Source organism: Mustela nigripes, chromosome 2 (assembly GCF_022355385.1).
Source record: "Mustela nigripes isolate SB6536 chromosome 2, MUSNIG.SB6536, whole genome shotgun sequence".
Taxonomy (NCBI): domain Eukaryota; kingdom Metazoa; phylum Chordata; class Mammalia; order Carnivora; family Mustelidae; genus Mustela; species Mustela nigripes.
Window position 1 is genome coordinate 17035611 of NC_081558.1, and position 15113 is coordinate 17050723.

General features: G+C 42.8%; 1 protein-coding gene across 1 annotated transcript in view; it reads left to right on the top strand.

Moving 5' to 3' along the window:
- The first annotated feature begins 474 nt into the window (after window positions 1–474).
- LOC132010409 (potassium/sodium hyperpolarization-activated cyclic nucleotide-gated channel 4-like) overlaps window positions 475–15113 on the top strand; it is a 59006-nt gene continuing 44367 nt past the window's right edge. The window contains exons 1-4 of the mRNA XM_059388279.1: window positions 475–481; window positions 6116–7152; window positions 7252–7454; window positions 11398–11473. Of these exons, the coding sequence (XP_059244262.1) occupies window positions 475–481; window positions 6116–7152; window positions 7252–7454; window positions 11398–11455 (1305 nt within the window). The 3' untranslated portion in view covers window positions 11456–11473. The remainder of the gene's footprint in view (window positions 482–6115; window positions 7153–7251; window positions 7455–11397; window positions 11474–15113) is intronic.

Here is a 15113-nt window from a genome sequence, read left to right on the forward strand (position 1 = left end):
TATGTAGAGGATACAGTATGTAGAAAAAAGGTAGAATGATGTATGTAGTATGATTCCACTTATATAAAAACAAACAAAAAAAGGAAAAGGTCTGGAAAGGTACACACTAAATTGTTAGTAGTGGTCACCCTCTTGGACAGGGGATTTGGAGAGGTGGAACAAGGAGGAAATGTCAAGGATGGATTTTTACTTTTTCCTCTATTAATATCTGTATTATCTTACCCCTCTGCCATAGGCCTTTATTGTTTAGGTAATTAAAAAAAGAAACCATTTAAAACATACTACCAGACACTGTTACTGTTCTTAAAATAGCACCCTTATGGTACATCCAGAGATAACAGTAATATACCTCCAAAGCTTGAATTTTAAAGCTCTATCCTCGGAGATTAAAGAGGACAAAGAGACATCACAATTATAATGCAAACTTAGACTGAAAGGAGAGGACACTGTTGAGACAAGCGGTAAAATGTAAACATGAACAGTAAGAGTTAACAGTATCACTACAAATAGTAAATCGCCTGGTCATTGGTTATCCAAGAGAACACTTTTGCTTAAGTAATACTATGAAATATTTAGGGGTGAAGAGTCGTGAGGTCTGCAACTTGATTGAGCCAAAAATAAAATCATGTATATTCTTTTATATAGAAAGATAAACCAAACGTGACAAAATTTTCAATTACTGGTGAATGTAGATAAACAGTATGTGGAAATTCATTACGTTATTCCTGCAACTTCTGTTCAAGTTTGTTATTTTTTTTTAATAAAATGCCTCCCCACACCCTGCTTTGGCTCTCGCCCCCCTCCTACCCTACCCCTTGCCCTGGATCTCTCTCAAAGAAGGAAGGATCTAAACTTGATGCTTGGTAACTCCAGATGTAATGGTTCAGTTTCTAATATGAATGGTTTCTGAGGGCCTTATGATAATGGCTCTTAGTGCATTACAAAATAAGGTACTCTACAATACTCTGGAAGAATTAACAGAAACAAAGCTGGTCAACTTTTGATTCTGTAACCCAGGCTATTCATTCTTTGCCATCCAACATCTGACTATTCTAGCTTCTCTGCAAAAACTGGCAACGATCATGGAACACCACCAATTATCAAGTCAAGAAAAATTATAAATATGTTAAAGAGTAAATTATAAATTATAATACACTTCAATATTTTTTTAAAGGGAATAGATTTAATCAGTCAGTACAGTGAAAAGTGGCAGAAAAGATTTGGAGATATCAAAGTTCCACTGAGGAAACTAAGAAAATATGGTCAACTAATGGGTTAAAAGTATGTACTGGCAGTTTGAGCTTTTCTTAGTAAAACACAACTGTATCAACAGTTGCTTGATACCTTTCTAAAGACATAATGTGTCAGTATTAAGAATGGTCGGCCTGAAATCTGGCAAAGAGCACAGAGAAACATAAATATTGTAGAGGTATACTCTCTCCTAAGTACGAGAATAGTTTATCAGGCTTTCTCACCAGGAAACCCTCCCAGTGGTATTTCCTCTTAGTTGGCTTCCTATGGCATCTCCATTCCCACTGTTAACTAAGGTGAATTACAAGAATTCTAGGAGAACTTGACCAACCTCACTGCTTTATATTTTATTAGAACATGTAGAAATATTTTTCCCAGTTCATAAACTTTATTTTGGCCAAATTCATCATGCTTTTCTTATCATGATGCCTTGTACTCTTCTTTCTAGCTGCATCTTTCCATCCAGTACTAATAATAAAAGAGCTAACACTATCCTAATTCTTAAATTCTCATAAAACCCTTTGCAGAAAATACTATTATGATCCCCACTTTATAATGACACCAAAGCACAGAGTAATTATGAAACCTGCTAAGGTTCATAAAGCTATTAAGTAAAAAAAAGAGGTGAGATTCTAAAACCTAGCTCCAAAGCCCAGGGTTTAACTTTTTTTGTGTGCTTTGGACAAAAAAATTTTGGCAGTCTGATAAAGCCTATGGATTTCTTCTCAGCTTAATATTTTTAAATGCATAAAATAAAATACAAGGATTACAAATGAGACCAATTATGTTGAGGACAAAGACCCCAAATGTGTGGTACAGTAATACATACGCTTCTTAATGTAGTGGTAGATCTCTTCTCTACTATAATGTAGAGAGGTAATGATGTACATAATGTAATGCTTACATCAATGTTTTGATGTAATAATAAACATTAATATTTTGAGGTATCTACAACCACAGCATATTATTAAAAATATTTTACTTGTACTAATAGTAAAATCACAAGTACTGTTGGTAGTCCTGTAGTTTGCTATTTACATTAGCAATTAAAAGAAATGCTAACTTCTAGTTAAAGGTTAGTGAAGAGGTAATTTTCCCAAGTTTAAGGATGCCATCCAAGTTAAGATCCCCCCCTCCATTGCACACTATAATAAAAGCCTCTTAATACTGCAATTTAAAGGGATCACTCCCGGGTCCTTGTCTCTTTCTTCTCAGGCTCCCTTGGTGATCTCTTCCAGTGCTGTGGTTGATGACCACAAAATGTATCTCTAGTAGTCCAGCCAGACCTTTCCCCTGAACTCCAGGGGACTATCAATTCAACCCCAATGTCTAACAGGCATTTCAAACTTAACCATGTCTAAAACTGAACTCCTAACCTACTTCCCAAACTTGTTCTTGTCACAATCATACCTGCTACCTTGGTTGATGGCAATACCATCTTTCTAACTACTCAGCCAAAAAACCTTGGAATCATACTTGGCTCCTCTCTCACATGCCACATCTGATCAACAAATCATTTTGTTCATTCTTCAATGTATACCCAGAATCCAATCATTTCTCACCATCTCCTGGTTACCACTTTTACAAGTCACTAGCAGCTCTCTTCCAGATTGCTAACTTCATTACAAGTCTCCCTGCCTCTTCTGTTCTCCCCTGCAAAGGGGGTGATCCTTCTGAAGCTGAAAGCAGAGCATGTCACTTCTCTGTTGAAAACTCTGGACAAAGTCCTTGTGACTCTAGAAAGCAGTGTGAAATCTGCATCCCACCCTGACCCGAATTACTATTTATTGCTCTTTTTCATTCATTCCGTTTTAGCCATACCAGACAGAATTCACCAGGTTTGCCTTAGCACCTTGGAACTATTCCCTCTACCTGGAATGCTTTCACCCCAGGTACTAATGCAGCTAACTCCCCCTCTTTTGAGTCTTTGCCCAAGTATCATTCTCAAGAAGGTACACCCAGTCTACCTTATTTTAAAATGTCACATCTTCCCCAGAAATTCTGTACTCCCCCTTACCCTGCTCCATTTTTCAAAGCACTTTCCTTTGACTATTCTGTATTATTCATTACTACCCATCACCCAATTTTGCCCACAAGGGCAAAATTGTTTTGTACAACACTCACCTCTAGTGCACCTATGTTTGGCACAAAATAGACATGCATATGTTCAAAGAACAGCACTTCTACAGCTGTTAAATACTTGCCTCTCTTATTAGAAGAGTTCCTTAAAGACTTTAACTGGATCTAATTTGCAGTGTCCTCAACACCTGGCCCCAACAGCAGACACCTAATGCACAGATACTCAGGTGATTACAGCCATTTTCACCTGAAACACAATCCTATATGCCACAGGAAAACAGGCCAGGTCTCACAGCTGTGACTGATTTTTAAAGAGTGCAGTCATCAGGTTCCAACAGTTACTTCAATCAAACTGAATTTATGTTTCCTGCTTCAATTTTTTCACGTGTCTAAGAACCATTCCAAACTACCTAAAGTCTAAAAGGGGCACCTGGTCATTCTTTCTCCTGGGCACATCACCCCCTCAAGTCCACCTAATCTTTCCAAGCTTGACTTTAAATCCTACCTCTTAAGTTTTCCCTGATGACTCCAGCTAGAAGCATCTATACATGCCACACTCTGTGCCAAGGGCTTTTCATACATTCTTCTTTCTCATCCAGTCCTCCCCAAAGCCCTATGAGGTTTCTACCATCACAATCCCTATTTTGAAGATGGGAAAACCCAAGTCTAGAGAGATGGAGACACTTGTCCAAGGTTCAACTAGTGTTCAAACCCAGGGATGTCTGACTCTGAAATCTAAGTCCTTTAACCCTACACTGTACTGCTTTTCCCCCTTCTGTGGCATAGTGACTGACTAGCTTCTACATACTACCTCAGAGGGCCTCCTGTCACTTCATTTCTCCTGGGTTTCAGTTCCTGTATCTGACTAACAGGTGATGTTGTTCAGGATGCCTACTAAGATCCCTTCTAGTTCTTACAATATTATAACAGAAAACGTGTTATAATTCTTTTTATACCCATGCAGATTAATACACACACACACACACACACACACACACTTTGGAACTTAAGTCACTTAAAAATGCAAAGCGGTGGCGACATAAAAGCAGTGGAAATAACTCCAAGACCTGTGTCAAACAATAAACATTCTTGATTCCTCCCGACTCAGGTCCATCAAAGATGCACTTCTGAGTCCATTTCCCACATTATGAAAAATTCTATTTTCCCCAAGAAGTGTAAGGATGTGACCCTTAAGGTTTCTGGACTTCACCACATAAACTGATAAAAAGAAAGGTAAGCAGGCACTTAGTCCAATCAAGGGCTAGCATGTTGTTTTGTACAGGACAACTGTTCAATAAGTGTTTATTAGATCATGATACAGAATGGTTTGAGGTTCTCCAAGTCTCATACCAAAAGCCTATATACAACATGAGCTTTGTAACCGGACTGACGATGGTGCAGTAAATTAAAACACTCTGAGGTGGGCGCCTGGGTGGCTCAGTGGGTTAAGCCGCTGCGTTTGGCTCAGGTCATGATCTCAGGGTCCTGGGATCGAGTCCCGCATCGGGCTCTCTGCTCAGCAGGGAGCCTGCTTTCTCCCCTCTCTCTCTCTGCCTGCCTCTCTGCCTACTTGTGATCTGTGTCAAATAAATAAATAAAATCTTTAAAAAAAATAAAAATAAAAAAAAAAATAAAACACTCTGAGGTAATGTTAACCTAAAACCAAAGAACCCGAGAAAGGATAAAGCCATGTTGAGACAACTTACTATCAACTTACTAGACAAAGCTGGGTTTGTCTAGAAAGGTAGTAGAATTATTTCTCTTTGTGTGCAGAAACCACCATCAATATCCCAATATCATCCTTCTGTGTTTCAAATGAATCTAAGAACTATCAAGTAAGATCCAGACATTACTGGACCAAGTGGAAAAGCTTTAGCAAAGGGTTAAAAAAAAAAAAAAAAGATAGCTGAGCTAATAAAATGTGTCAAAAGAGCAAATCTCTTGGAATCCTTCTGCACACAGAAGTGACAGTTTCATTTGAAATCCCTACCAACCGTTATGTTTAAAATGAGTCGTATATTCGTAGGTCTAGACTTCAACCAACACCAGCAAATGGAGTTTCAGATAGCTTTTTAAAACAATAGTCTTGTGAGGGCGTAAGGAAAGAAGTGAATCCAGGCTCTCAGTGGAAGCTCTCCGAGGTATCAGATACAGTAGCAGATACAGCCCTACCCAGAAATTAAAAAAAAAAAAAAAAAAATGTCCAACTCTGAAAAAATACTACCGGGCAAAACTGTATTTCAGGTCTCTAGACTGCTGTCTCTTCAGAGAATCCTCAAATGATCCTCGGTTTTTAAGTAAGTCTTTATGAAAAGTAGAAAGTCATCCATTTAGGGTAAAAGGGTCCTGTTATCGAGGAAGTTGTGTCCGAAAGTGTGCAAATCCCACAATCTGGAAGAGAACGTCTGCCCCTCCGAAGGCTTTCATTTTCGGGCGGAAAAACAAACCCGGTGTCACCTCAACATCGGGGCCACACAAACCTCGCCACCATTACAAAACCGAAGTGCCAGAGGTGCAGAAGCTGAAGCCGGAAGCACTGCGCGGCCAGGATCGAGTTCCAGGAGGGAAAAAATCAAACCTGAGAGTGCAGCCCGGAGCCTCCGCGGCCCCAAGCCGAGGGAGGCACGCTAGGCCCTTCCGGTCCCAGCCACCGTCGCCGGGACGCCGGGCGACAGGCCGGGCGACGGGCCGGGCTTCCACCCGAGCCCGGGGATTCGCGGCCTACCCTCGCCGGTGCCCTCTCGCTGACTCCGACACCGGCAGCTCCTCCGTCTCGGCCCCTCAGCCTGCGGCGCGGCCTGCGCGCACCGCGAGGAGCCTGAGGAGTCCGCCGAGCCTCGGGCCGGCCGGGTCCGTGCGGACGCGGCGGCGGAGGCCGTGGCCGCCCCTCCCCCACCGGCCCGGCCCAACCGCCGCTGCGACGCGAGCAGCCGCGCCAACGCCGGGCCCAACCGCCGACCCGCCGCGGCCCGGGCGAGAAGCGGCGGCTGCGGCGGCGCGGGCCTGCTCCCCACGCCGACCGCGCGAGTCCACCGCGGGCCCGTTACTCCTCGCGCCGGCCCGCGCCGCCGCCCGTCAGGACGCGCCGCCCTCGGGGCTCTGGCGGAGGGCGCCCGCGGCGGGCCGCGGAGCAGATACTTACTCAGGGGTCGGGTGCTCGGGGTCGTAGAAATCCCCCATCTTTGGAGGCGGCTGCGGCGGCAGCTGCTTCATCAGGAGCGGCTGGAAGCGGCGACGCGAGCCCCCTCCCCGCGGCAGGGCGACGCGCGGGAGGGGAGGGGAGGGGAGGAGGCCGCTGGTCCGACCGCGGCGGCGGCGGCGGCGGCAGGGGCGGCCCGCGTCGCTTGCTCGCTCGTTCCCTCCCTCCCTCCAGCGCCCGCCCGCCGCTCTCTCCCCCACACACTCACACGGGGAGCGACGCGCACCCCGCCAGCCCCTCCGCTGCTCAGGCCCGGCCCCTTAAAGGGACACGCACGGGCCGCGCGTCCGCCGCCAGTCGGCGCTCCCGCAGCTGCCGGGCGACCCCAGGCGGGGGCGGGTCGGCGGGCCAGATCCTGCCCGCGGCTTCCCGGAACAATAAGCGCCGGACCCCGAGCGGCGAAGCCGCCGCGACCCCTCCCTCGGGCCCACCGAGGCGGCGGGGGGCTGAGGCGTGACCCGGCCCAGCCCCGGGCAGTTGGTTGGCAACGTCGGGGGAACGGCCCGAGCCCGCCGGGACTCTACCCTTCCTGCCCCGCCGCCTGGGAAGACCTGCCCGTCCGGAGCAGCGGAGCCCACCGCGGCGGCGTCAGGGGCCCGCCTCCCGGGCCTCCGAGCTCTGAGGTACCGGGTCGCCGCGCCTCCCGAGCCTCTCGCCCTTCTCTTTATTTCTCCTCCTCGCTTTCGCTCCCCCTTGCCTCTTCATCTCCCCCACCTCAGCAGGTATGGAAACGGAGCCAGGCCCGGGATTCGCCCGGAGACCGAGCTCCCGGGACGCCCGCTCCTCCTCCCCGCCTCCTTCTGGGTCTTCTGCCCCCACCCCAACTCTGCAAGGCCGCAGCGCCCGTCTTCCGCGGGGCTCTCAAGGCCTCGGAACAGACGTCCTCGTCCAAGGCTGTTGATCACGTTCCTGCGAAAATGACGAGGTGAGAGTTAACAGGACAGCTTGAAAGGGTTTTTATTTTGGGGAGGAGAAACAAGAATGCACAAAGCCTTTAGGTAAACGTTCAGGACATTGAAGAGTTTATGGCAGTTGATCATTTTGGAAATTGGGAGTTCCTACGATCGACCAAGCTTCGGCGGGGTAGGGGTGAGGTGGGTCGCTATAATTTCAAATAGGAATTTAACAGCAAGTAGTGGCTTGGGAGTATGTGTCGCAGACTGACTGTGCGCCTCCCACCCGCCCCAGTCTACGTTAAAAATCCTAACCTCCCGGGTTTTAGGAGGTGGGGCCTTAGGGTGATTAAGTCATAAGGGTGGAGCCCTCCTGAATGGGATTAGTGCCCTTATAAAAGAGACCCCATTGAACTCTTCCGGTCTGCCTCGTTTGGGAAGATAACCAGGAGAAAACAGCAGGAGGCTACAACCTCGAAGAGTTCTCCCACCAGAGTTCAGCCATGCCTGCACCCTGTTCTGGGATTTCTAGCCTCCAGAACTGTCAGAAATAAATGTCGGTTGTTTATAGCCACCCAGTCTGTATGGTATTCTGTTACAGCAGCCTAAACCAAGACAGTATGTGCCCTAATTACTGAAATGTGATCTTAGTGAACACACACCTTTTACCGGCTCTTTTTTATACCCTGTAAGTGTGTGCATGCGCATATGCATAGGCCGGCAGCCTCTACCAGCATTTTATCATTTCTCACTTGGGGATTATGTTAGCATTTTTTTCTGTTGCCTTTAGGCACAGAATCCAGGTACAGGGCCCATCTGATTCCCTAGGTTCGGAAGTCTCTCATGACCACTTCTTTACAGACCATAAATGTTACATAATTTCTCTGTGCTTTTTTTTTCTCATTGTAAGATGAGAATGTTAATGTGGACAGGTCCTGTCACTGTTGCAAGGATTAAAGGAGAGAATATTTGTGAAGCTCTAACTTCCAGTAAACGTCGAAAGTTAATCAGACCTTTTATTTTATTTAGTGCAGTGGTTAAGAGCTGACTCTGCTTTGCATCAGATACGAGCCCTGCCGCTTTCCAGTATATGACACTGGGCCTGGTTACTTTTCATGCAAGATTGTTGGAAGATTGAATACTGTTAAATGCCCTCATCTGTTATTGTACCAGGGTTTTTGTGCACATATTTTAAATTCAAAGAGAATGCATCCTCAGAACATATTCTTGGGTCTGGCCTCTTGATCAAAGCCATGGAATAATTTTGTCTTTAGCATTATTAAATAGTGACTGTCTCCTACTTTGTTACATAAAGCCTTCTGCAAATGTGTTTGAGGGAAGAATGTCAGAAGTCTTAAGGCAAAACATAAGAGGTATTAATTCCTAAGTGCTGAAAATAAAAACCTTCCTAATTGTTCCTGCCATTACTGCTTCCTGTTGACCCAGACCATCCCATCCCAGGGTACCCTAGGGCAGCCTTTAGTGACCCTGAAACAAACTTGACTCTGGCATCTCTTGCCTTATGGGACCCTTTTGGCCCCAAGTTAGATAGTTGATCTCTTGAGCACAGTCTCCAAACTGCTACTTATAAAAATTTTTAAGGTAATATATTAACAAGACTGTTCTTAGAACCAACACCCACAAAAACCATACATTGAAGATAATGAAGTACTCTAAGGTGCCACCTGGTAGTACCTTTTTATTTTTTTCAGTGTACCCAGGCCAAAGCTATGCTACCTTAGTGGGAATGTGGTTAAAGCTCTAGGAGAGAGGGAAATAGTAGTTCCGTCTTGAACCCACAGCTGGAGCTGAATGGGGAAGCCAGTCCTACCCACTTACTGTTGCTTCTTCCCGTCCTACTCGTCTCTAACCAAATCTTTCCTCCAGATGGGGATTATCAGGGTACTGGTTGGACTCCTCAAGAGATGCCCTAGGCCTTCAGTCCTAGAACTCCTCAAAGTCCTTTGCCTTGTCGAGAGGGGGCGGGGTTGGGAGTGGCAACAAGGCCAACATTGGGAGTATGAGCAGGGCAGTGTGGGAAATTATATTTCTACCCACATGCTCCCTCAAAAACTCACCTTGGCAGAGGCAGGCCTATTCCTGGCAGCCATAGATTGGAGTTAATAGTCATCCTCTGATACATAAAAGGTTGAATATAGTATGAAAGAGGCAGTTTGGGAGTATACATGAATAATAGACACAATCTGGGTTTTATCAAAATCAAATGTTTGAAAGTTCAGGCTTGCCAGTATGAGACTCGAGTAAACCACAACAATTTGTGAGATACTAACTCAGTTTCCTTGACCATTTAAATATTATCTTGAATCTGTTCCCAGCCGTCAATGATCCTTATCATCTATTCGTTCTTTTCTCCCCCGGTGTACTTTTGAATAGAGGAATGGCCTGTATTACATATTCCAAAAATGTATTTTTCTTTGTTTGGTCTCTGGGAACCAAAAATTGCCTGATACTGTAAGTGTATATTAACCATAAAATCATATATACATACAGGTCCATCCTAGCATTAGAACAGAAACATGATTGGTTGTGGAGGCCAGGTAAGGTTCTTTCTCTTACCCCTCTGCTGCTCTTCTCCACCCTTGCACATGTGCGTGCTCTCAAAAAAAAAAAAAAAAGAAATATGAGTGGATATTTAGAAGCTGTTATATACAACTTTTAATGGTGTTTTACTGTTTCGTTTTAGTAGATCAAGAAATTATTCTGTTATAACTGAAATGAATTAATTTCCATTAATTAAAAAATATGAGAGGGATGCCTGGGTGGCTCAGTTGGTTGGACGACTGCCTTCGGCTCAGGTCATGATCCCGGAGTCTGGGGATCGAGTCCCGCATCGGGCTCCCAGCTCCATGGGGAGTCTGCTTCTCCCTCTGACCTTCTCCTCGCTCATGCTCTCTCTCACTGTCTCTCTCTCTCAAATAAATAAATAAAATCTTTTTTTAAAAATCTTAAAAAAAATTTTAAAAAATTTAAAAAAATATGAGATAATTTTTAGAACAATGTGTATTACTCTACAAATGAAAAACTTGGATCAAATGGTTTAAATATATATTTACTTCTCTGTAGGATAGAAATCTATAAAACCAACATTTTAGCATTTAGGGAACATGAAATGTGATAATGTCTGAGAAAGAAAATTAGTACATGTAAACTAATAGCTATGCATTAAAAAGTTAGCTACCGGGGCACCTGGGTGGCTCAGGGGGTTAAAGCCTCTGCCTTCGGCTCAGGTCACAATCCCAGGGTCCTGGGATCGAGCCCTGCATCAGGCTCTGCATCAGGCTCTCTGCTCAGCAGGGAGCCTGCTTCTTCCTCTTTCTCTGCCTGCCTCTCTGCCTACTTGTAATCTCTGTCTGTCAAGTGAATAAATAAAATCTTAAAAAAAAAAACAAACTAACAATTGGTTAAAAAAAAAGTTAGCTACCTTACAAATTTATATATTTTTCTAAGGCTCAACATACTTGCAAGTTATTTTAGATTTAGTCAGTAATCAAAAGAACGGCAGCATAATTTAGAATAATAGTTTTTTTGGCTGTTCTGCACAAATCTTTGATACTCTTTGGCTCTGGAATTCCTTAGAGGGAAAAGGATAATTACAATTGATTTTTAATCATGTTCAATCTGCAGATCTCAACACAACTTAAGAGGAATCTAGAAAACGATACACAACCTATATTGAATCCTATCACATACATTATTTGTATCAAATTAGTACCTTCCTATATAGTAGTATTGTACTCTGTAGTTGTCTTTCTCTCTTTCGTACTTCTTTGTTAACTGACTTTCATTACATAAGTCTAACTTCCCAACTCATAAGTTCAATAATGACAGAAGCATTATTGTCTTTAATATTTTATAGTGTTTGGCCCTGTATATGCCAGGTGTTTAATGAATACTTACTTGGCTACTCTTTTAAAAGCCTTCCATTTTTTAAAAATTTTTTTCTTTTTCTTTTAGAAACTCTGAAGTGTTTATGTTGGATTTTTCTGTCAAGACTAGATTGTTGAGCAGCTGATAAGCTACTGACATCCAGGTAAGCACTGTCTTCTGTGAAGACTCCTTTGTAAGCTCCTAGGAGCCAACCATGTTATTGGTCTTGAAAGTGCTGACTTGAAAGAACCATACACTTAACCCTCAAGTACACAAGAACAGTATTAATTTCTTTTCATTGTGTATTAATCTTGTCTTCCCTACGAGAGTACCAGACACTCAGGCAAGTGATTGTAGTGTTTGTTTTGTTGTGTTTTGGATCTTGGCACCCTTCCAGAGAATTCATCTCAGGAGTTGCTTATTACATCTTCCTTCCCAGCTTTGTCTCTCCCAGGAAAGGATGAAACTCAGTTTCACAAATAAATAAACCAAAAACCGCAGAAGTTACGGTACTTATCTAGGGTCACATGACTAAGAAAAGCAGAGCCAGGATTTGAACCTGGCTATCCAATTCAAGACATTTTCAGACAAAAAAATCTGGAGTTTACTACCAACAGAACATACTTCCTGATAGGAAAAGGAACAATAAGCAAAGAATTTGGTAAATAAGTGGTTAAAACCAAAAAAGTAACAAAGTAATAATAATAATAATTTGTGTGGTTAAAAGACTAAAGCAAGATAGAACTCATATCCTAGACAACAAAATCATAATTTGGAAGTGGGAAGGATGGGGTGATGATTGGAGTTAAAGTTTTCCGGCGTCCTTGTATTATTTGGGAAACAGGTAAAAATATGGATTGAGCTTTATTCTTTTAAGTACTCGAGTTAGAATATCTCATCTTTGGGGCACCTGGGTGGCTCAGTGGGTCAAGCCTCTGCCTTCATCTCAGGTCATGATCTCAGGGTCCTGGGATCGAGCCTCACATCGGGCTCTCTGCTCAGCAGGGAGCCTGCTACCACCCCTCCCCATTTCTCTGCCTGCCTCTCTGCCTACTTGTGATCTCTTTCTGTCAAAAAAATTAAATAAATAAATAAATAAAATCTTTAAAATATCTTTTTTTAAAAATTATAATAAAACAGACAAGGAAACAGAATTCAACCATTTGCTATTTCTGAGACATTCTTTTTTTTTTAATTAATTTTTTTATTTTTTATAAACATATATTTTTATCCCCAGGGGTACAGGTCTGTGAATCACCAGGTTTACACACTTCACAGCACTCACCAAAGCACATACCCTCCCCAATGTCCATAATCCCACCCCCTTCTCCCAACCCCCCTCCCTATTTCTGAGACATTCTTAAAACCAAACATAGAAAAATGTAAAAGGATGAAAAAACACATCAGGCTAATATATCAGTAGAAAGATGGTAACATCAGACTAAGAATAAGTGAAGGGGGGACGCCTGGGTGGTTCAGTTGGTTAAGCGGCTGCCTTCAGCTCAGGTCATGATCCCAACATCCTGGGATCAAGTCCCACATCTGGCTCCTTGCTTGGCAGGGAGCCTGCTTCTCCCTCTGCCTCTGCCTATCACTCTGTCTGCCTGTGCTCGCTCGCTCTCTCTCTCTCTCTAACAAATAAATAAATTTTAAAAAAATAAATAAAGGGTACTAAATAATGTTAAGTTCAGGACCCTAGGACTTCAGAATTCCTTTTTTTTTTTTTTTTTTTTTTTTTTAAGATTTTATTATTTGAGAGAGAGAAGGAGCCAGGGGAGGCCGAGGGAGAAGCAGGCTCCATGCTGAGCAGGGAGCCCAACATGGGGCTGGATCCCAGGACTCCAGGATCATAACTTGAGCCGAAAGCAGATGCTTAACCGTTTGAGCCACCCAGGCGCCCCAGGACTTCAGAATTCTAAACATACATGGACATAATTACATGTCCTTAAGATACAAAAAGCAAAATTTGACAAAACTACAAGAATAATGAATGTCCCAGCATAGTGGAGTTTTTAACATACCTCAAAATAATGGATAGATATTATAGACAAGAATCAGAAGATATGAACAACATAATTAAAAAGATTGAATTAATAGAGTTATCTAAACTGTTAAACTCAACAGAGCACTCATTTTTCTAAGGTGCATGTGTGGGATGTTTATGAAAATTGATCACATACATGTAAGTCTACATAGTAATTGTCAACAAATTTCAGATGATCAATGTTGCATAAGCCATATTCTCTGACAAATAAGCAGTTAAGTTAGAAATCACTAAGGAGGCGCCTGGTGGCTCAGTTGGTTGACTGTCTACCTTTGGCTCAGGGCATGATCCCAGGGTCCTGGGATCAAGCCCTGCACCAGGTTCCATACTCGTGGGGAGCCTGCTTCTCCCTCTACTTCTGCCATTCCCCCACTTGTGCTCTCTGGCTCATTTTCTCCCTGTCTCTGTATGTCAAATTAAAAAAATAAAGTATTTTAAAAAACAGAGAGATAGGGACATCTCAGTGGTTCAGTGGGTTGAGCCTCTGCCTTCAGCTCAGGTCATGATCTAAAGGTCCTGGGATTGAGCCCCATGTTGTGGCAGGAGGGGGGATGGTCTATGTCAGTGGGAAGCCTGCTTCCCCCCTCTCTTTCTGCCTGCCATTCTACCTGCTTGTGATCTCTCTCTCTCTCTCTGTCAAATAAGTAAATAAAATCTTTTAAAAAAAAAAGAAAGAAAGAAAGAAATCACTAGGGGGAAAAGAACACATTTGAATATTCAAAAGCATGCTTATAATCAGAAAAAAAAAACCAATGGGAAGTAATCACAACTAAATCACGAAGTAATCGCAACTAAAGAACAGTGAAATGTAAATCCTGGGTTCTCATTACTAGGAAAAAAAATTTTTCTTTTCTTTTTTTTTCTATATGAGAAGATGAGTTTTAGCAGAACCTACTGTAGTAATCAAAATATATGTAAATCCATCTTGCTATATGCCTTAAACTTACATAGTGATTTATGTCAATTATTTCTCAATAACACAAAAATAGTGAAACAAATAGCAAAGTCATAGAATATAGCTAAAGCACTAAGTAGAGGGGAGTTAAGAAAATACTTATGTTACAGGGGAAAAAAGACAAAATTGACAAATCACATATCAAACTCAAGAACTAAAGTAGAAGTACAGAAAAAGTGAGATGAGAGTACAAAATCAAAGAAATGGCATACAATGTAGAGGATGCACCAAGCCCATAATTATTTCTTTTAAGAGACTATAGAACAACTCCTGACAAATTGGGGAAAAAATAGAAGATACAAATAAATAATGTAAAGAAGAATAATGTAAATACAAATAAGGAAAAAAGGGACAAATTATGGAAACTACAGGGATTATAAAATTAACCCCAAAAATGAACAATTTGATACCAATAAATTTGAAAACTTAATTCAACTTGGACAACTTTCTGAAATACTGCAAAGTAGCAAAACTGACTCAATGAGAAATGGAAAACCTATCTGGTCCTAGAACCATTAAAAAATAAAATTAGTAGTCAATTTTCTCTTGAAAAGAAGGGATGGATGAACAGATGGACAGACAGATCCAGGCAGGCAAGGATAGGACATGAAAGGAAAAGTTAGAAGCTATTCTCATTCTTGAACAAAGATGGAATAATCCTGAACAAGATATTAAAGCAAATCTAGCAATTTGTTAAAAAGGATAAAAAGTCAGGACCAGAGGCACCTGGGTGGCTCAGTGGGTTAAAGCCTCTGCCTTCGGCTCAGGTCATGATCCCGAGGTCCTGGGATCGAGCCCTGCATC